Raw genomic sequence first — 23,085 nt, forward strand, 5'->3', positions numbered from 1 at the left:
GCATTGTTTGCCATTAAAAATGGTTCGGAACGGTCGAGGCGTTCCGGAGTTATGGCCATTTCACTGTAACCTCTAGTATGGTTGACGAATTTTATGAGAAAATGCACACTGGAGACCAGAAATTCCACGATGTCGGCCCAAAATTCAAGATGGTAGCCTAATATACAAGATGGCGGCTCTAAATTCAAGATGGCGGCTGTTCAATAGAGTTTTAGGCTCTAAAACCATGCAATATGGGTATATTTGGTATGAGGAAGAAGTCTGGACTCCGAAAATGGCGACCAGAATATCCAAGTTGGCGGTCTAAAATCCAAGATGGCGGTTCAACATTCAAGATGGCAGCTGTTTGATAAAGTTTTAGGCTCTAAAACCATGCAATATGTGTGAATTTGGTATTGGAAAGATGTCTGGAGTCCAAAAATGACGATTAAAATATCCAAGATGGCGACCAAAATATCCAAAATGGCGTCTAAAAATTCAAGGTGGCGACTATTTAATGGAGGTTTAGGACCTGAAACCATGCAATATTAGATATGGGAAAAAAGTCTGGACTCAAAATGGTTTCTGTTTAATGGAGTTTCAGGCTCTTAAACTATGCAATATGGGTATATCTTGTATTGGGAAAGATCAATTCGTAAAATTTCATCAAGGATTTCTTGAGTTTCTCATCGATATCATCAGAAAATCATCCAAAAATCATCCAGGTATTTCTTGAGAAATTCCTTCAGCGATTTCTTCACAGAATTTTCCAGGAAATTCTACAGATATTCTGCAATGAAAAACTTCAGTGATTACTCTAAGAATTTTTTTCAGGCATTCTTCTATTGATTAGAGGAAACTCTTTGTTTCCTTTCTTCATTTTTTTCTATAGATTGTTCCAGAAACTAATTTGGAAACTTTTTATATAAAATATTCCCTTGTTACCGAAAGCTCCATGCATTCCTTTAAAAAATCTTCCAGAAATTTCTTTCGAAAAGTTTTACATGCGTTTCTTTTGAAAGTTATTTAAAACATTTTCCATGCAAAGCTTCAAAATTTTCTCATGATTTCCCTTCGGAATTTTCGTTAGCGGATACCCCAAAAATTTCTTATAGAGAAGTTTTTTTTGGATTGCCACAAAAAAATCTTCATTGTTTATTTTGGAAATCCGTACGAGAATTCATTACGGAAATGATCCACGCATTCCTCTAAAACTGCTTTCAGTGATTCTTCAAGCAAATCAAAGGTTTCTCCTGAAATTTATTCAATTATTTCGTTAGAAAATCGTACACAGACTTCCTGGTAAATTCTTGCAGAGATTCCTTTAAGATTTTTTCCACGTTTTATTTTAGAAATTTTTCTTAAAATCTCTTCAAAATATCCTTATGAGATCCCTCCACAAAGTAGTCCAAGGATGCCAATTCCAAGTCCAATATTCTATGGATTTCTTCCAAAATTAATCCATGGATTCCTTTTGAAATTACTTAAAAAAATTGATCTTTAAATCTACCAGTTTTCAGAAACTCCTTCGGCGATTTTTCGTTTTCAGTAATTCTTTCATGGATTCTTTAATAAATTTCTAAAGCCGTTCTACAGATAATTCACTCATGAATTTCTCCAAGAATCAGTTAAGGTAGATTTCTATGGGTTCTTTCTGAAACTCCACTAGGAAATTATTCTAGGGATTCGTTTAAAATAATCAACTGAAATTTCTTAGGGATTCTTTCAGTTTTTTTACATGGATTCCCTTAAAATTCTTTCAAAAATTTTTCAATGAGTTCTTCCTATGGTTTCCTAATGGGATTTCCGAGACGTTGCTTCAGACATTTTCCCATGTATTTCTTCAGGAAATTCTTAAGATTTCCTAGATTTCCTAGATACTTCCTCGATTATTCGTCTAGAGATTAATTCAAGAGAACTTCCAAATATTTCTTAGGGAGTCCTACTGGAGATTGTTTTAAAGAGATTTTTTAAATTTCCATAGAATTCTTCAGAGTTTTGGGGTTTCTTCAAAAGGAAGAGCTCCTTGTAGTTTTTCAGAAATTCTTACCATGGTTTCTCCAAAACGTCTTTGAGAAATTCCTTCAGTGATTTCTGCAGAAATTCCTACAAGGATTTGTTTAGAAATTGCTTTTGTGGTTTCATCAGAAATATCCCAGGGGATATTTAAGAGATTTCTGTAGATTATGTTCAGATATTCCTCCAGGGATTTTCTAGAAGTTTTTCTAGAAAGAATTTCAAAGAAACCCCTGAAGATTCTTTTAGAAACTCATAGAAAAAATCTTGAATATTTTTTGAGGAATTTCTGAAGTTCCTAAGCTATTCCTGGATGAATGCCAAAGGTAATACCTAGGAGAATACCTGAAGAAACACTTTAAGATACCCTCTTAATTCTAAGAAAAAAAACACACACACACACACACGATACTTTTTAACAGAACTCTGCAAATCATTCTATGGACAAAATGCTAGAGAAACTTCAGAGGGAATTCCTGGAAAAATCCAAGAAATTTCTTGAAAAAATGTCTGCAGAAATCGTAGATAAAAGTACTGGTGCAAGTCTTGAAGAAACATCTCAATAAATTTCTGAGGAATCCCTGGAGGATTTTCTGATGGAATCCTTGTAAGAACTCCCATAGATGCCTCTGAATGAATTCTTATACAGTTTCTGATGGCGTTTGTGCATAAAAATCCATTCAGGAGAAATTTCTGGTGAAACTCCTGTAGAAATTCCAAGAGAAAATTCCAAAGAAAAACTCCTGGAAAACTTCTAGCCATATTTCTGCAGGAATTCTTTGTGTATGAAGAAATACATGAAGGAATATGAACATGAATTTATGTAGCAATCCTTGAAGGAATTTCCTATATAATCTCTTAAGGAATGCCAGAAGGAATTTCAGAAGAAATTTTTGGGGAAACCTGTGGTTAACTTCCAAGATGAATCTTTTGAGAAGCTCCTGAAAAAGTTTCAAGAAAACCCCTGGGGGAATTCCTGAAAGAATCTGTGGAAAAGTCCCTGGACGCGCTTCCAATGAAATTTATGGACAGGATGCACTTTAAAGGAGTTCGTGCTAAAATCATTTTAAGAAATCCTGCGAAAATCTTCTTTTTGTAAACATACCAGAAAATATTTGATTTGATTTTAAAAAAAATCCACAAAGGAATTTGTTGCGGTGTCCCTGGAAGTGATCCTGGAGGTGATCCTGGAGAATTTTCTAAAAATTTTGAGTAGAAGTCTTGCAAAATTCATAAGAGGAATTCCAACAATAATGTTACTTCTGCGATAGTTACTGAAAAAAGTTATTTAGGCACAATAATGAAGTCACTTCCATGGAGCGTGTCAGTATAGGGAGCAATGAAATTTGGAAACCTGAGTAGCCACCTCTGATTTTGCTAAGACATCACTGCATTGGAACATTTTATGCAACAAGTGTAGATAATAGAGCTTGTAATAGGTGCGTCTACTTTATTTGGCGTCTCGAGAATTAATGGCAATCATTGAATGATTTTATTTTGCTAACCAAAGCCTACTATACAATTGCATTAAATACAGTGCCTACTATAAATTCCTACAGCTCACCATCCTATTTTTTTAAAGATTTATTCAGAAATATCACCAGAACTCCTCAAATATTCTTCTCATCAATCATTTATTCCATCATGGATTGTTTTCCTTTTTCCTAAACCATGTTAATATATGATAGGCTTTTTGGAATGCTTAAAAAATTCTTATACACTATTCTACCAGGGAATTCCCTTCAGAATTCCTCCAGGGATTCTTTCGAAGTGTTTTGTTGGATTTCTTTAGAAGGTTACATAGAACAAAAAACTAGTACTTAGAAGCGCTTTCTTAGATTTTTTAAAAAGTTTCTTGAAGTTTATTTCAACATTGAACGAATAACTACGGCAGGATTTTCTTCTAAAATATCTCCAGAAATTCAGATTTTTTTTATAGGACTTTTCTCTTGGTATACTTCAAATAGTATCAAGTATTTCACCATGAGCACTACAGGTTATTGCGCCATACAATCACCAACGATTAACCAGTGCTGTCATGTTATAACCAGAGCTGGTTAATCAAAGTTTCCAAATTTCAGCACCTCTTTCATTGAAAAGCCTCCACGAAAATTTAACGATTGCGTCTAATAAAGAACTATTCCGAAAAGCACCTTCTTACATTATAATTTCAAATTTTTTTCTGTTAATATCGGGGAAGGGGCATTTTTTTTGAATTCCTTTTATGAGTTTAAATAGAATTCTTCTTAAAATTTTTAGAAAATACTCCTGGATTACCTCCAGGTACATCGCCATAAATTTCTTTTGGGATACTTTCAGGATTAATTAAAAAAATCTGGAATGTGTACAGATTGAAGGTTGTCGCAAGGTTTCTTAGAAGCAAGAATTCCTCGAAAAATTCCTCTTAGCATCCCTTCTTAATGGATCACTGTACATGGATTTATTAAAAAACTTCTCCAGGGACTTCTTCAGAGATTCTTTCAGGAATTTCGTCAGGAATTTTCCTGGGAACTTCTTCAGCAATTTTTCGAAAAAAAAAAATCTCGACAGATTAATCTTGAAACTGGTTTACAGAAATTCATCTCGAATTTCCTCCTGGGATTTTTTCAAGAATTGCTACATAAGTTCATGCTTGGGTTCCTTCATGTATTTCTTCGAACATTGCTGAAGAAGTTCTTCCAGAAATGTTGTAAGATTTTTTGTGGGAGTTTTTCTGTCGGGTTTCTCCTAAAATTCATCTAGAAATCTGTCAAGAAATTCATCTACGAATTTCTCAAGGGCTTTATTCAGGAATTCCTCTAAACGTTTCTTCAAAAGGTGCAATTCCAGGTGCAATGCTTTTAAGGTCAGACTTGTTAGAACCCCAAAATGGCTGCCACAATGGCCGACTTTGGCACCTACTCACGATTTCGAGTGCACAAATCTCTTCGTAAACAAAACCAGCGCACCTGATCTTCGCATTTTAAGCTTGTTACAAGTGAGCAAGAACACTGCTGTTCGAAGTTTGCTTCTTGAGATTTGTGCGTCTGAAGTTCTGATGCACTGTTGAAACGGGATTTCAAGACGTTTGTCCTTAAAAAGATTTTTCAGAAATTCCTTTAGAGTTTTCCTTCAGAAATTCAGAAATTTTTCAAGATTTTTTTTAGAAATTATTGTTTGCAGCGGTCGTAGGTTTAACTCCACTTATTCTGGGATTCTCTAACGTTTATTTGGAAATTCTTCTGGAAAATACTAAAGAGATTCGTTTAAAGGTTCCTTCAGATATTCCTCCAGGTATTACTTTTGGTTTATTCAGACTCTTTAAAGGGTTTCTAACATTTTATTTTGAGATTATCTCAACAATTCTTAGCATTTTGCAAATCGTTCTCCAGTTCTTCCGGGTAATATTTAGAAGATTTCTTTACAAATTCATTTTTTTATTTATTCAGTGGTTCTAGGGAGCCGCGAATGCGAACAGGATTCTTTCAGTTTTTTTTTGTTTCCACAGGATTTTATTTAGAAAATAAGAGTTGAAACAGCCTGAAAATCTCTTCAATATAGAGAAATCTGAAATTTCTCCAGGTAGTTTGGGGGTTTTTGTGTACAAATCCCCTCAGAAATTGTATAAGATATTTTCAGAGAACTCCTTCAGAGGTATATCCAGGAGTTTCTCCAAGGATTCCCTCGGAAAATTCTCCAGGAATTCCTCAGAAATTTATTGAGGGATTTTTTTCGAGAATTTCAGCAGTACCTTTGCCTGCGATTTTTTTTAAAGAGATTACTTCAGAAATTTTTTTATGGTTTTTTCCAGAAATCCGATCAGAAATTTCTGAAGCATTTTTTCCCTAGAATTATTTACAGAGTTACTCCAGAAGTCTATCACGATTTTTTTTGTGAGAATCAAGTGTGTATCTCAAGGTATTTCTTTAGGTATTATGCTACGTTTTATCCAGAAATTGCTCCAGAAATAGCTTGAAAAATTGCTACAGGAGTTTTTGTCCATGAATTCCTCCAGTAAATTTTAATGAATTTCTTCTAGAAGTTCCCTTAAGGTTTCTTAAGGGAAGTGTTCCTTAAGGGATTTCTTAGACATTCCTTCAAGGATTGCTTAATGAACTTTTTAGTAATCTTTGTGCAAGTTCTATGGGAACTTTAGAAATATCCCTGGAAGAATCTCCGTACAAATTCTGCAGGGATCTCTAATGACTTTCCAGGAGATATTTCTGATGTGTGAAGAATTAGCCTAAGTTAAAATTCACGAATAAAAAGAAATTAAAAAAAAAAGATATTTCTGATAAAGTGCTAGGAATATATGATGCAATGCCAGGGACTTTCTTCCTGTATCTCGACTTCCATCAATCTGACGTAAAAATTGTGTTCAGATGATAGAAACATATTACAATCTGCTTTTTATTCACGAAAAAAGAATGAAACTTGATCGACCGCATTGAAATTTTTTTGAATTTCATAATTTTAAAAACAGTAGAACTCGATTTTCTAAACTGTCACGAAATCAGCACGTAGTTATGCATTAAAAATTTTTGTCCTTGATAGAAGTTCACGATTTTCGTTTCGTTTTGTAAACTAGTGTAATTTATTCGGACAATTCATCGAAGATTTTTTTCTCTTGCTATTAGCAGTTCGGCTAGATTTCTAAAAAATCTAAAGTATTTATTATGTGACAACAAGCGCTAATATTTTGTCGCGATACGTTGTGCACTATGATTTTTACAAGGAGAAAAAGAAAAACAAGAACGTTCTCATCATCTCTGGGTTTCAATTCCTGATATAGTTGCTGTCAACAGCAGACACCAATATTCCTAAAAATTTGCATGACCGATATATTCATGTTTAGGGTATCAGTTTCCTCAAACAATTTTTCGTTGCCGAATCACAACTTATATTCGTATAATCTTCCCTTACGACCCAAAACAAGACGCTAAACAAGCAACTCGTAGGTCCCAAAGAAAAAAAAAAGAATCATTTACACGGCAATAAATCGTTAAATCAAATAAACGACGACTGTCTCATTTCTTTTGTGTATGTCTACACCGATGTTCAGCGTTTTATGTTTTAATAGCATCCCATATTCCGGAGTTGCTACCCCCTGTGCGCGCGTAACCGGAAGGGAAAACTTTGAGGTCCGTGTGAAGAGGTCTTTCCCACAATAAGTCGCCACCGACCCCGGTTGGTTGGTTGGTTGGTTCGGAGAGGTACCTAACCTTACCTAAGGTTGATTTGTGCGGGAAATTAGTAGAGCAAACATACCCACCAACATCAACATCAAGGACGTGTGTGATTTCGGATGGAAAGTATAAGCGCGCGGCGGTTATACGACCAAAGAGTAAACAGATTTTTATGCTGTTATTAGAGCCACCATAAAAACATTTGTACAGTAGCGTAGCTCGCGTTCTTGAATGAAAACGTGCGCCTGCGGATCATTGGAGCAATTTGAGACCGATAATTAAATTATCACTTTATTACAAGAGGAGAGGTGCAAGTCTGAGGCGCCATCAAATTGAACCTCCACTAGAGTAAAACGAAACACTCTTGCTTTCACTACTACTGACTGGACTGGGTGGTTGATCCGTGAGAATGGCTTTTGGTTAGTAGGTATGTATAATGTTTTGACTTGACGCTTTTCCGCTCGTTATAGCGAATGGGTCTTTAAACACCTTAACTGCCTACCCTCTCCGTTGTGCTGTCCAAGATGGCAACAAGCAGCTAGCTCGTTTGGGTGATTTTATTGGTTTTTGAATGCCTGGTCTGGCGCGAAAAAAGCATCAACCACCATCACTCACAGAACAATAAACCAAGGCCACAGCGTCAGCGTGCGAGGACAGTCTAGTAGGGGTCTAGAAGGAACCTCGGTGTTCGAGGTGAAAGTGATCTTGCGGTGGGGATAACTTTGTCCGCCTAAACTCAAAGCCTACCTGGTGCGAAAATTTGCAGAAAAAAAATGGAAGATTTCCAGACTCACTTTTGCAATATGCGGCTTGTTCTGATTCTCTTTTCCCATGCATTCTTCGGATCCTCCTCCGCAAAAGTCAGCACAGGGTTCGCAAATCACCATCGACCTCGAAGGAATGAGTAGGTACACTGCAAAAATGCAAACTCAGTCCTTTCTGGATTCCCGGAATTCCGTTTCTGTCTGTCTGTGAGTATGTATGTGTGTCTGTGTGTTTTATGAGACGATTATTTTATGATTATTGCATTAATTACAGCGACCATAAATTATAATCGTTGGAGGAGCCTACCGCTCGCGACACGGGAATGTGACGAAAAATTGAAAAGTATCAGCAACTAACAATTTGATGAGGGCGCGCGATTCTTTGCTGAGCGAGGAAAATTCTTTCGCTGATGTGGGGCGAATCGAAGCAATCCGAGGGTGACGTGACGAGCTTGGAATGGCTGACTGTGGAGATACCGAGCTAGCTGTGGTAGTTCGGATCCCGGTCGCAAGATGGCCTTTGTGGGGAGCACCGGTCCTCGCGCTTTTCTCACAATGAACACAATGTAATGAAGGAATCGGTTGATACGGGGTATTCGAACGCGCGCTGTATATGCTGTATAGGCCGCGGATCATCGCGGTTTCGTATACGTACACGGGACAGGAGAACCGCGAGAGAGCGCACGCGTACCTTCTTGGATGGCATGGCATGGAAGCGGCGGGTTTCTCTCATCATCGCGAGCTCTCGCGTGCGCTCGCCTGCTATGCTCATGCTAGGCTGTGGGTATAGATTGTATGGGGTGTTGTACGCATACCGAGTGAGCATAAAGGAAAAGCACAGGGGCATAGGAATATGATGCTATTCAAAAGAGAACGTGTGTACTACAGGCATAGTTACACAGTGTTTTCCTCTTTATTGGGCTCTCTCTCGTTGTGTGTTGCTTGCTTGCCTACCCCTCTGGTGACTATCCCCTTGTCGACGTCGCCGTCTTGGCTTTCTCAGGTCGTCCGTTCGAAAGTCCACCCGTGTACGATGGATGCGCGGCATGTATGCACAGAGAACAGACACCACACCACGAGAAACGGGACGGGTAGCGACTGTTGTTCAACATTCTAAGATTTGTTTTCAGTGTAAGGTTGAACCTCTCCAAGTTAAGACACACTACTGAAGACATCTCGGCGGGTCTTTTCGCGCTCACGTGAGATAGTGTGGACTGTCGTGGTGCACAATCTGTACGGCGCGCCGCACACACAGTGTATACTAGAGTAGAGCGAGTGTCCGGTGTTTCGATCCCGGAGTCAGAGCGCGCGGAACGTCGCGGAGGTTTTCTGACATTAGTTTATCGTAAGAGCGTGAGGGAAAACGTCGTGGTTTGTGCCACTCGTCTTTGACCGTGTCTTCGTGGTCGTCACAGTCGTCGTAGTTCTCGTCGTCATCGTCGTTGTCGTCTTTGCCGATTTCGAGCTCGATTGCGTTTTTACGAATTCCCCGCTCAGGTTCGAATCGGTTTGTGTGGAGACGTACGAAACTCAAAAAAGAGGCCGTTTACTTTTTCTTGATCAGCGATACATCGCTGGTGATTGCTCAACCAAACGAATCAGTGCGCAAGTGATTTTACATATATTTAATCGAAATAGTGATCTCCCAAATGACGTAGAAATAACAAGTGTCTCCGAGGCAAACATAAATATGATCTCCTTGTGAGAGCCGAAAAAATCGTACCATAACAAGTGCAATATGAATTAAGAAACTTGAATCTGTACAGTTTTGAGCGTTACTGAAGAGTCACCAAGAACAGGTTGAAAATTTTGTGTTTTTCTTCTTCCCATCGCCGCAATAAAACTCATCTCACCCACCAACAACGATTTGTGATCAACCTGTCGTTTCGACGTCATCAACGGCGCGCCGCTGCATACCGTGAATCATCGTGTCATAAAATGATAACAATAAAAATAAAATAAAATCATTAAAATCTATGGTTGATGTGTGCAACAAAAACATAAAACATCAACAACAACAACTGTGTGTTTGTATACAACGGTGCTTAATGCTGATCAATTGATTTATGATTGGCGTATTAAAATTAAATACAAATTGTGATTGTTGTGTGATTTGTGGACTCGAACTGGAACTCTGGTGGCAATAAATCGCACGCACTGTGACGCATCCGTTGGACGTGAACCAACCCGGAACGAATCCCAAACGGGGATCGATATTTTCCTTGGATCGGTTATAACAAATCTGCAAAAATTACGATCACTTTGCTAAACCATCCACATCACACCTCTGACCTGGCGTGCGCAATATATCACGATCCCCACGATGTCACGGCAGGGTCGCACGCTGCTGCCGGGGCCTGGTGGGGGCAACACTCCCATTCAGTGCACACAGCCGGTGCTGCCATGTACGAAGACCCCACCGGAGGCCACGCAGGTGTTGGAGGAAGGAGTCCACCGTCCCTACAGAATACCACCCACAGCACAAACCATATCGTACAGCAGCAACAGCAGGCCCAACAACAGGCAGCAGCACAACAGGCACAGCAACAACAACAGCAGCAGGCACCCCCTCAGGTGCCATCACAGGCCCCATCACAACAGACTAATTCCTCCAGCACCGGTCAGCAGAACAGCTCGGTCGTGTCCTCCCAGACACAGATCGTGGCCCCTTCTACGGCCAGTGAATCACCTGCCAGCGTGAGCTCCCAACCTTCAGGTAATGATCATATCCTTCTTCACCTCAGTTTGTTATACGACCTTCTTTCTCTCTCTCTCTCTCTCTATCTGTCCCATTCCCACTAACCACACATTTCGGAACGTTTCAAACCAACTCAACCCCTCTGATTACCCTATCACCCAAAAATGGCGCGAGTGCGAGTGCGTTAAACTAACCCCCATGTTTGTTGTGCGTGTGTTGATGTTTGTTTCATAACCTTCTTCTTAACTCCTAACCAAAAACCAAACACCAAAAAAATCGAAAAAATCTTTTTAATTATCCAATTTTAAAACCCACCGAACCCCCTCTCCGTTATACGACCATTAACCTTAGGCCCTATTCATATACCAGCAAAACGTCCAGCGTTCGAGACGGATTCGTCCCGCCTGAGGCACTCCTATCCGTGGGGTTACGACTCGGGGGCCGACTCGGCCTACCATCCGCAGTACCCGTACGGCCTGGGGGCCGACATCAAGCCCATGTACTACCCGGGCTACCCAACCGATGCCAACTTTCAACCAGTGAGTGTGCGGTTATGTTTATTTTCTTTTTCTTTTCTGTTTGGTCCAAAGTCTTATTGAATTCCCTCTGTTTTAGTTAATTAGTCCATCCGATGATAACTGGTGGTCCTTGAGCACAAGGTCCTCCGTCCAAAAGGTGCAGAGATCATTAGCATCACGCAAACTAGATTTGATAACAATTTCTGCGCCACAGTGACAGTGATGTGTTCATCTGAATAAAATATGCATAATTGATATGAATTATTTATTAGGAGAGCGATTTTTTTTTTCAATCAGATCATCGGAGTTTTGAAGCCTGTTTGTTTACTTGCTGATCTGAGCATTAATTGATGCATTGTGGCTTGGTTACGAATGGATCTCTGATTTTTTTGGTTGGGTGGCAAGTGTCGTCAAGTGTTTAGGTGTTAAGCAGAGCATGTTCTTTTACCTCATGTCTGGGAACACGGGTAGAGGAAAAGATCTTAATAATAACATATTCTGATGCGGAGATCAAAAAGTGATATTGTTTTGATTCACATAAGAGATAAAATATCTAAACAGAATTTTTAAAATTTACTCCTAGAACATCATCACCATATCATATTAAGTTCTTGTAAGATCTAACGAATAGCAGCCACTTGTCATCTTCCACAGTGTCAGTTATACACTCCATTAAGAGGTCTTCGAATAAGTTGTTTGGTGTATCAGAGCCCATTTTTGAAAGTATCAGTAATGTTATTAATCCACCTACAAGTGAGATAGATTTTTTTTTCATAAGTGAAGATAGTATGTTTATGTTTTCAGTAAAGTTGTAGAAAATATCGCTGTTAGAAAACTTACCGGAAAAATTTCTTTTCTATCAGCTATTTTTTTCTTAAATATGGGTCATTATTTGTGAAAGGCGGTTTAAAATCAGTTTATAAGTTGTATATTTTGCCAGACATTTTTGAGAACTAAGTTGTTTTATATTAGTAAAAAGTTTTTTTTTTCAGAAGACGGCATCTTTGTAGCTTTGATATTTTACAGATATTTAGAAATTTAAGTAAAAAACAACCTACTTCACACCTTTGTAATATCTGCAGAGGCAAAATAGGACATTTCAATTGAATATGAAAAAGCTTATAAAATATGTGAACTCATACTGGCTACTAGCTTCCTCGACTTTGAAATCGGAATATAAAATATATTCGTAGCTGAAATTTTCAAAAAACCTAATATGTATTGAAGATACAACTTTCTCGCCTTTGAAAAAAAAAATCATATACAATAATTTTGTAGAACATGTGAATCATCATACAAAGTTACAATAAAAAATGATATTTAGGAGTCGTTTACAGAAAATGACCCATAGCTTAACTTGTTTGGCAAGTTTTCGTATAATGATACTTATTTCCCACAATTCAACTTTTCTGAAGACATCAGTACACTAAATATTCTCACATATGATAAAATTTAATTTTTATCTCATTACTAGGTGAAATGATCACAACAGTAATACTTTCAAAAGATGGATTTGTGTTTATCAAACAACTTCTTCGAAAAAACTAAGCTTGTGAAACTAATTTTTCAGGGTCAGAAAAAATTATAATATATATTTCAGATATTTTTGAACATTGACTTTGAAACTCAATAAAAAATTTTAATAACACTTCGCAGTCTTTAAAGGAAACACATATTTTACCACGCTGAACACCTTTGTTAAAAGTTTATAAACTCCCAAAAATATAAAAAAATACAACAAATTAACTGATTTTAAGGGCCTGTTCACAAAAGTGACCAATATCTCTAAAAATTGAGCAGTTATGTCTAATTATGACATTTTCTACAACTTTGCTGAAGCCATGACCCAAGTAACAACAATAGTTGAATAACAGTTTATTCAGCCAAAGTTTTGAAAATCAAACTAAATAGAGCCATTGTACATCAATAGTGTATGTTGGGAAACGCGCTATCTTCATTTATGGAAAATTCGAATTTTACTCTCACTTCTAGCTAGATTATTCACATTAGTGATACCTTCAAAAGAAGGATTCTAGCATACCAATCTTCTTCTTCTTCGAAGACACTGACCCTCTAAAATAAACATTTGAAGCTCAAAATAAATATGATCACGAAATTGTAATGGAAATAGCTTTATTTCTACAATAATCTGGGGTGTGATGGTTTTCGTAAAAAAGATCACTGACGGGACATTGATGGACAAAAGTTAGAAATGTTATTAAAAAAGTTCTAGTCTTGTAGTAACATCAGGCAAAAACTCAAAATCCTTCACATATTGCTGAAAATCACACAAAATAAAAAAAAAATGAAAAAATGAAAAATAAAAAAAAAACTTCTGTATTGCTAATTTAATGTAAATTTGTATATAATACATATCAAACTTTAGTGAGTATTTTACGTTGAACATCGGTATGCAACTGATTACAATAAGTATTTCTGTAACTGATTTCAAGTAACGTCAAACAATGACCTACGTAGGTAGGCCTATTCCCCTTGATATCAAGTTTTGGAAAATTAGAAATTATCGTATGCTTCGGGTTAATTCTCCAATACCCATTTTTTTTCTTCTAAGCATAACCATTTACATGTTTTAGAAAGCGGTTATTTTTGTTAATTTGATTTTTGATTTTCATAATTTTTATGGCTGACCACACTTTTATATTTTTTCATGGCAGTCCATTCGGGATACCAATTCATTAAGATGAGAACATTTTAAGGTTTTTTTTTGTGTTATTTTGAGGAAAGTGATTTTAGAGTATACTCAACTCCACTAAGCTCTTCTAATATGATAGAATTATAGTGAAAACAATTTAAAAAATATGTGAATTTTTGCGATGCAATGCAAAATAAGCATTAACATCTAAAAAGTGACCAAAATATCAATTTTTCAATAATTAGAAAAATGTAAATACGCTCTGAATGAAACCTGAACCCCCGAAGCCCATTTTAAAATGTGTGGAACAGTTCTTAATATCAGCAAAAAAAAAAACTTTGATTGCTCAGGAGAGGAAAAAAATCAAAAATGCTCAAACTGTACCCCTTTTAAAGGCGGGGTTGGACATTAGAAGATTAATCCTCCTTTCACCTGCGCAGTTCATAGATTTCAATAAATTGGAATAATTTGCAATACATATTTCACTATCACGATGACTCACTCAGTTCGAATGATATTGAAAATTACTCCAATTTATTGATAACTATGGACTGCCATTCTTTTTTTTCCGGTTGTGTGAGCTTAGTTTTTTTTTATTTCTCCAATCTTTTTCCCTAAATATCCCTACACTTTGTGATGGGGAATTTATGTTATAGAAGAAACAACGGTATTTTAATGATGACCAAAACACTACTTTTTCGAATATTTTTAAAAAAGTTCAATACGCTTTGAAAGACATGAAAAACAATTTTTAGATATGCGTAAATGCAAAAACTAAAATAAATAAATAAAAATAGAGTCTAGAACACTTGAGTAGGGAAAACTATTTTGGGAACTTTCCACATTAACTCAGTCAAATTCATACCAATTGACATGGATTTTTTACACCGTGCACAGAAAAGTCAACATGATTATAAAATGTAGATGAAATTTTTCTTTAAGCGTCTCAACATTTTGTGAATGTAGGTTTTTTTCTAGTTTCTGTCGATATTTTCCCCTGCATTTTAGTATACTTCAAGCTTTACTTCATTCGTAAGCATCAATTGTTATCAAAATATAATTAAATTTTATAGTTATTGTTGTTTTATTTGTGAATTCCTTCAAAGGAGCAAATGCTCCTCTGGGATTTCAAATTAGTTTAATTAATTTAATTAGTGGGTTTAGTTTAAATTCTTAGTTTCTTAATCTCCGTATTTTTGTACTTCGTTAGTCCACAATAATAAAGCTCCACGTGAGCTTTTGGTTTGGGGGTCAGTGGAGGGTAAAAAAATTGGCTGAGTTATAGCATAAAGTGGCCAAACTAAGTCCCACTGATCTAGTAGTCTCAGGCCCCAGTTTTGATTGTCCATGGAGGAAATAATGTAAAAATATACTCAAGCTATACCCCGCCAGAAGGTGGGGTTAGATGTTATCGGCTAACTATCTAAAATGTATTCTAATTTCCCTAAATTTGGTATGTTGGTTTGTGTGGTTTGTTTCAGATCAGGTTGTTCAAAGATAACCTAGAAATTTTGAGCTGAGCTTCAAATCAGGTTACTCACTACATCTTCGAGTCTTTCTTTCTGCGCCTGACCAGTTAGTAAAAGTTGTGAGTTCTAGTCTCAGCTAGAGGACGAGTAACAACTTTTTCGCAAATTCCATTCCTTGTCCATCTCTCACTGAGCTAGTATTTGTAAAGTCTAGTTTTTGGAATGTGACTTAGTTATAGCAGAAAGTGCCTAAAATAGGTCCCCCTGCCGAAAGAAAGGAGATATCGATCATCTCTGCGTAAGATATTCAGCGTTCAGTTTGGCAAGTGATTCTTTGGCGACATCGATACGAAAATTGAAATGTAGTATTAGTAGATATCTTAAATAATAGAAATATTTTGACAAAAATAAGATTTTTTTTTCCTAATTTCCATATTGGCACAAAAAGTTTGATCACAAATATTCTTCAAAATCGTCTTTTAAAAATGTAAATTTCCGAAATTGATTGAGAAAATGAACCTCAGAAAACTAAAAAAACAGGTCTACACAATAATGCTACCATTTTTTCTGAATTTTAATTAATATTGATTTATCAGATTAAATTTCTTTAGTGTATTGATGTATTGAACAATATAGCTAAAGAAACTATATAATGAGATTTTGAATATTTTCCGCAGGTTTCTTCTTTACGTTAACAGGGGTTTTGTCGGCCAAATTGCCTAAAACTTGGTCGTATAATTCAACTTGGTTGGGAATGATTTAAGGCTAACTTTGAGTTCAACAGGTTTAAAAAAAACGCATGACGAATATAACAAAACTGCAGAAAATACATAAGTTTCCCCATACTGCCATTTCATAAAAAAGAATAGACTTCAAAAAAAAAACGACATAAATTTTGAATCAATAGACCGATTTGCAATCTCTTTTCATGAATAAAAAGATAATTAGGGCTGAGTTTTAGAAAAAAAAAAATTGCGAAAAATTAGCATTCTTCAATTTTCAAAAACAATCAAAATATAACTTTTGTATGATTTTCACAATGACTCACTTTTTTTAAATTTTTTAATAGACAATTTTAATATTTTAACATAACATATCAAAAAATTTGAAATGTTCTTCAAGACGTTTATGAGTTGTTTTTTTTTTAATTTCAAGTTGTTCCATATACGTATGTATGGCTGGCCATGCGTCTCCATCAAATAGCCGTTCATTTATTTTTTCATTATGTATAGGGGCCACGATTTCGGAAACGGTGGAGCTTATCATCACGGTTTGTTCTGCGTGATTCCGGGTCATTTGGCCGAATGCCGTTTGGTAGAACGCCATTTGGCCGAACGCCATTCGGCCGAAAGGGTCATTTCGACCGAACGCCTATGGTTTAAAGAAGGAGAAATCTCTGATAATATATTGACAGTTTCAGCGCAAACTAATCCCTGAATGGAACAACTAGAAAGAATAGCCTATGAATATAAGAAGGAAATGTCTTTGATGTTCATATAGGCAGCTAGAATGTCAAAAAGTTTCTTTGAATTCTTTTGGTTATAATTTGGCCAAACGGCATTCGGCCAAATGACTATTCGGCCAGATGGCATTCGGCCAAATGGCGTTCGTTCAAACGGCATTTGACCAAATGGCCGGACACCGTTCTGCGTTTACTGTGGCTGTGGAATGGGATCAAAAATCAGGATTTTCGTCGTAGACGATGCGATGCTCAACATTCTATCATCATCACACTACTTCTGTTCGTCGAAACAACACCGAGAAATATTTCTACTCAGTGGCTGAGTTGGCTTTACTCAGAAATCGAAAAATCCTTTGTTTTCTTACTCAGTTTCAGCCAACTCAGCCACTGAGTGGAAATATTTCTCGGTGAACCAACGTCAAATTATCTGAACTATTTATATACATCCATGGAATATTGGGTGAAATTCAGTTAGTGAAAAAACCAGCGAATTCGCCTGCTGCAGAGTGATAATCCTCCATGAATTCTTTTAGGCACTCCGTCAGAAATGCCTTCTGAATTCCTCCACAAATTCCTTCAGATTTTCCTACGGAAATTTCTTCTCAGACTCTTCTTAGAGTTATTTTTGAGATTCTTTCAGAAGCTTGTTCTGGAATTCCTCAAGGAGTGCCTTCAGAGATTGATCCAAGAGTTCTTTCTAAAATTTCTCCAGAGGTTCTCTACTGGAATTACTTCAGCAATTTCTACTGATGTTTCTCCAGGAATTAATTCTGGGATTCCTAAAGAAGTTTCTTCTTGGATTTGTCAAGAAGTTCCTCTCAGGATTTCTTTTTTTTTTTTTGAGAATATCTCCTGCAGTTCATTCTAGGGATTCTGCAAAAGTTTCTTCTGAGATTCCTCAAGCAGTTTCTTGAAGTCTTTCTTGGATTCCGCCAGAAGCTTCTTGGAGGATTCCCTCAGGAGTTCCTTAACGGATACTTCCTGGAGTTCCTTCTGGGATTCCTCCATGATTTTTCCAAGATTGTCCAGGAGATGCTTCTGTGATTTCTCTAAGAGTTCCTTGAAAGATGCCTCCTTCTGGAAATATCGAACCGTGATTTCTTCCGGCATTCCTCCAGAAGTTCCTTCTGGAATTCTCTCCTTCGCTTTAGGATTTCTTCAAGAGTCTTCTGAGATTTTTCAAAGGAGTTTCTCTGAGATTTCGAAGAAATTCCGGAATGACTCTGGACAACTCCAAAGCGATTTTATATGGGCGATTCAGTTGATACTTTTCCAGGGGTCTCCAGAATTACTTCAGAAATTCCCTCTGTGATTCTTCCAGGAGTCTTTTCGAGAGTCCTAAATAGATTTCATCTGGCATGCATTCAGAAGTACTTACCAAAAATCCTACAGGAATTATTTTTGTTGATGATGAACCAGGGCTTGTTAGTGGAATACCTGTAAGTAAAAAGAAAATCGGTTTTAAGTACTGTTTTTTAATTCCACTAAGAATTTGCATCATTTGACAGATACGACTCGACAGACCTGACTCGACTCCAAGTACAAGACACTGAAGACAATTGAGGTCGAAATACGTATCTGTCAAAGGATGCAAATTCGTAGTGGAATTGAAAGGAACAGTACTTAACAAGATTTTCTTTTTCATTATTTATGTGTTTTCTCAAGGAATTCCTTCTGAGATTTCTATAAAATGTTATAAATCCCAAGTAAACTTTAACCATGAAGCACAAAATGCAGGCATAATCTAAATCGTACTCAAACTTTGTGTAGCTGTTTTGGACCTTAATTGGCGCTGCGCTTGTCAAAACTTGATCTGATTGAATGGAATCTAATTTGAACTTTCTCAAAAAACTTTATCCCACACCAATAGAAATTTTTCAAAATTCTTTTAGTGTAGATTTTGTATAGGGTAGTTTAGCCAATAGTCATAAACCCAACGCTCTGCCCCTTCTTCTTCTTTTTCTTCTTCCTTGAGTAACACGGAGAAAATTGACTGGAGAATAACATTCATGTTTTACAGGTAATCTTGTTAATTTTTTTTATATAACCTCAGATGCGAACAGTATCGCCTTTAAGAATGAAATAAAACGTGATGACCCATAGGTTTGTTGAATTGGTTTTCCATACAAGCTTGAAACACATAAGTGTTAACGTAAGCTTGTATAAATAATCATCACTATCTTCTATTACTTTCAAGAGCACAAATCTTAAGAATCAACTAATGGATTCCACTGAAAAAAAAATGATCGAGTCGCCATTCCACCAATATTTAGTTTTAAGATTTGCGCTTTAGAAAATCCGATGTATGGCTCCGATACATACTCATCCTAAGGCCAATATACTCTTAATCTAATCAATGAAAAGGGAATTCAATAGACATTGTCAAATTCAATTTACATTTTCTTGGAAATTAACTCCTACTCTATTCCCCACCCAACAGCACCCCTACTATCCAAAGTACGAACCGGACGCGTACATCGCCTCCACCGAGCGGTCCCGGGGCGTAACGGCGGACGCACCTTCACTTCAATCCAGCTACGATACCTACAACACCCCCGGGCTGCGGCCGTACTCCAGTGAAACATATCCTAATCCTGGTGAGTATCCAAGTTTTGTTTTTCTACTATGTATTGAGCTGGGTTCCAAGAAGTCAGTGACCCCTTCAAGCGCGGAATTGCGAGTAGCAGCTGAGCGAAAAAACGACCACCCCGGGAAGCCGCTAAAAAGTTTTGGATGATTTTTTTTGCCTTGTTTTCGGTTTGGATCTCTTTGCCATTCACCGCAGCCAGCGCAGCGGCCAAAACGCGCCCTGGCGGCCTGCCTCGTCGTCGGTGTTTATACTCGCCTTTTTATGGCTTAATGGGAAAATCGATCATCATAAACATAACCTTTCCACGGTTCAAGTTTGGCGGGGCGTTAGACGAGCAGACAGGCGGCTTCGGATCTGAAGGAACCTATTTTTCGGCTGTCTACACAGCTGAGTCGCAGATTTTTAAGTTGGTTCTAGTAGGGGAGAGCGTCCAATTGTGAGACAACAGGAACAATGGCAAGGGACAAGGGCAGATTGACCATGATACTGTTTATTAATACACACTTTCATAGTTATTCGCTAAACGAAACCTGTCTCATTATAAACCATTCTCCTCTATACCGTTGTCTACTGCATTGTATCCTGATTGAATGTGGTGCAAGTTCAGCACTAGATGAAATAGCATATGCGATAATTAGCATGCAGTGGAGATTCATTAACGATTATTTCCTTCCATTAAAAATAATTGCATCAAGTGTCTCATCCCAGACAAGCGTGAACTCGATTTGCCAGGAAAGCGCGCGAGCCCACTGCCCAGCAACATACCCACTTCGCTCCATGTCAGGTGAAATTTTAATGAACAGCAGCTTTTCGTTTCCATTATTCATCGTCTGACCTCGGGACCGGACGGGATGGATGGTGCTATGCAACGTTGCAACGGACGGACGGGTGCCGCCGTCGACGACGACGACAACGACGACGTCCGAGTAATTTCCCAGACGACGAGCAAATGGCTTGGGAGTGGAGAATGTGCCGATTCCTTTCGAAGGAATGGGATGCTGTTGCCAGCAGTGCAGTGGGTTTCATCAACACGGTCGAAAGATGATGAGGAATTCCCCGAGCATGAACGAAAAAATATTCTGAAGCAATTCAGGCCATGCGCAAAGGAAGCCACTTTTCTCGGTTCTCTTCGACGTTTGAATTCTCGAGAACGGTTTCACGGGGCACGGGCGAGCGAACAGTGGGCGGGATAGGGTGAATTCATTTTCCGCTCAGGTGAATGATGGTGCGTCTCCATCCTTTGAAACCATTGTGTTCGTTCAGTCCCAGTAAATATTCGACGGATGGACTACCACCGGCATGAATGCTTTCATAGCTATTTATTGACTCTGCCTTGAAGCCTGGCTCTGTAGCTGTATGTAGCTGTTTTTGTTTATGTTCGTTAAAGTAAACTTGGAAACGCTTCCGAATTAACTATCTTCCGTGTTTCTTCGCTTCAATATATTCTTTTCTGTTGATTCCCCCTTGGATGTTAGATTTGCTGTTTATTTGTTCACTGTTTGAACCACGGAACTCAACAACACAGAGATGGGTTTCCAGGCTTGGCGAAATCATCCAAATATACCCTGATTGACTCGTTGAACCTTCCAACAATAATAAACCTTGAGTTGATCCTAGATGGGGAATTCGGTGCATCCAAGCTTTGAAATACCGCGTCTGCTTGGCAACGTTTCCGCTTTGCGTGGATGGCACGGCAACCAACGGAAGCCTTTAGTGACATCGAGATGTATACATACAACTATTTATACACGTATTGTAAATTTCATCAGCATTCGTATTAAGGAATACCAATGTATTTATATAGCAGATTACGAGATATCATTCGTGCGCTGAAACTAATTCAACGAAAAATGCCTCAAAGTGCAAGCAGTTTCTGGAGCGTCCCGGAAATGCAGATGGACAATTGTAAGGGAATTCGAACTTTGCCGAAGTTGACTGCGTTGGCATAAATGTGGGTGTGACGCAAATCTGTGCATACGAAATGGATAGACCTACTGATCTTAGTAAGGCGGGAAAAAACTTTCAATTAGCCCGAGTGAGAACAATCGTCGATTCTATATCAGACAGTAGACGTGGAAGAAATGAGCCATCAACGCCCACATCTTAAGGAACTTCAGAGCAGAGAAGGGAACATTGGGGAACCACGTTTAGGCTAAACAGTATGCGGTGGAGACAACACGGAAATCGACAACGTAGGGAACCTAGTCCACTATAATTTTCACGATCCGGCTTAGAATAGCACTACGGACCCCCTGTTCCGGGGGTAAAAGTCCACCAAACAGGGAATCCAAGGTGTCAGGCGATCCGTGCTAATGGAATGGTTGAGGGGGTTTCAAAGATGCTCGACCGTTAACGCAGCCCGTAACGTGGGTAGATCACCTTTTCGTGTTGCGTTACGGAGTAAAATCTACCGAAACCTAGTGTCGTCCTATTGTTCCAATTTTAAAATATGCGTTCTGGCAATTCAAGGAATCATATTAATTAGTCCTTGTCACTGGTATCGTGATGGCTTACGGTCTCTGAATAAAACTATGTTAACTAACTTTACTTTGCAGATAGTTAAAAATCTCGCCGTTCGAGGCTAAACTTGATGCAGAGGACATCAAATCGGGTTAGGGATCCATGTATGTACTAACACTTCAAAGACTGGTAAGTGCTGGTATGCAAGGAACATACAAGAATCCTTTTTACTGAACAGATGTTCCATTATTGGAATGGTATTGCTGCTAATGTTAAAACCCGGGTTCTAAACTTTTTACTGGGTAGAATTTAGCAGTAAATCGAGGGTGATGCTAGGATTCCGATGCAAGGCCAATTATCAGTACTCTTGTTTTGTTTTCTATATTGCTCCTGAAGCACATAAGAAAGTTAAACAAAAACTTAATCAAAATCGATACTTTATTGCTCTTCAATGGCAATCAAGTAATACGACATGCACTACACGACTACACTAAGGATACGGGAAGGGTCTGATCGCAGTGACAGACCCGAACAGGAATAAAAAAAACTTTTCACATTTGTTTAAGTGAGCGGACAAGAGATGACGAACTGCATTAAATGGAGAAGACGCAGTTTGTCCTGGAAAGCCTCGGCATCACAAAACCGGCCAAACTTCTTATCTTCACGGGAGTACAATGGGCCCAAGATCATTTGAAGCAACTGACTATCTACGTTGAATAATGATAATCACAATAACGAACAACTACAGTATGGCTCTGCGAAGACATCCGTGGCGAAGCTTGATCAAACACCAGTGAGGACCCACCACATGAGGTACAGATACAGGTGGCGCAGATAAACCTTGCGAACCACTAGTTGTCTCTTTTGTTCTACCGCTGATCTTATGCAACTCAATTAGTGACGTCACTCATTGAGTTGCGTTAGATCAGCGGTGGAACAAAAGAGACAACTAGTAGTTTGCAATGCTTATCTGCGCCACCTGTATCTGTACCTCATTGCCCACCACCTTTGCCACTGCAAGGTGACCGTGCATCCTGTGCACTGCACACAAATTGTTCATGCAGAGTTTGCCGAGGCGTGGCGGGGGTTCAACAGTGGGCTCTGCTGGACCTCTTCAGAAATACCACACTTCAACTTTGTACAAACGATTCGGTTTCGCTTCCAAAATGCTCTAGCCTGGTCAGGTGTACCTCGGGCACATCAGGAGCAATGCCAGTAAGTTCCTGATTACGGCATACTGGCGCGTGCGATGGCACTGGTCAACGAGATGGTACGCTCTTGGACGACCACGGAGTAGAGGTGTGCTAGTGG

At 38.2% G+C, this 23,085-nt stretch overlaps 1 protein-coding gene across 2 annotated transcripts in view; it reads left to right on the top strand.

The window, feature by feature from the left end:
- The window catches only part of LOC109405222 (homeobox protein abdominal-B), a 149,081-nt gene that overhangs the window by 104,912 nt on the left and 21,084 nt on the right, over positions 1–23,085 (top strand). For both annotated transcript variants that reach the window (XM_029864516.2, XM_029864514.2), the window contains 3 exons: positions 10,260–10,640; positions 10,974–11,161; positions 19,165–19,321. In XM_029864516.2, the coding sequence (XP_029720376.1) occupies positions 10,260–10,640; positions 10,974–11,161; positions 19,165–19,321 (726 nt within the window). The remainder of the gene's footprint in view (positions 1–10,259; positions 10,641–10,973; positions 11,162–19,164; positions 19,322–23,085) is intronic.

This window comes from Aedes albopictus, chromosome 1 (assembly GCF_035046485.1).
Source record: "Aedes albopictus strain Foshan chromosome 1, AalbF5, whole genome shotgun sequence".
Taxonomy (NCBI): Eukaryota; Metazoa; Arthropoda; class Insecta; order Diptera; family Culicidae; genus Aedes; species Aedes albopictus.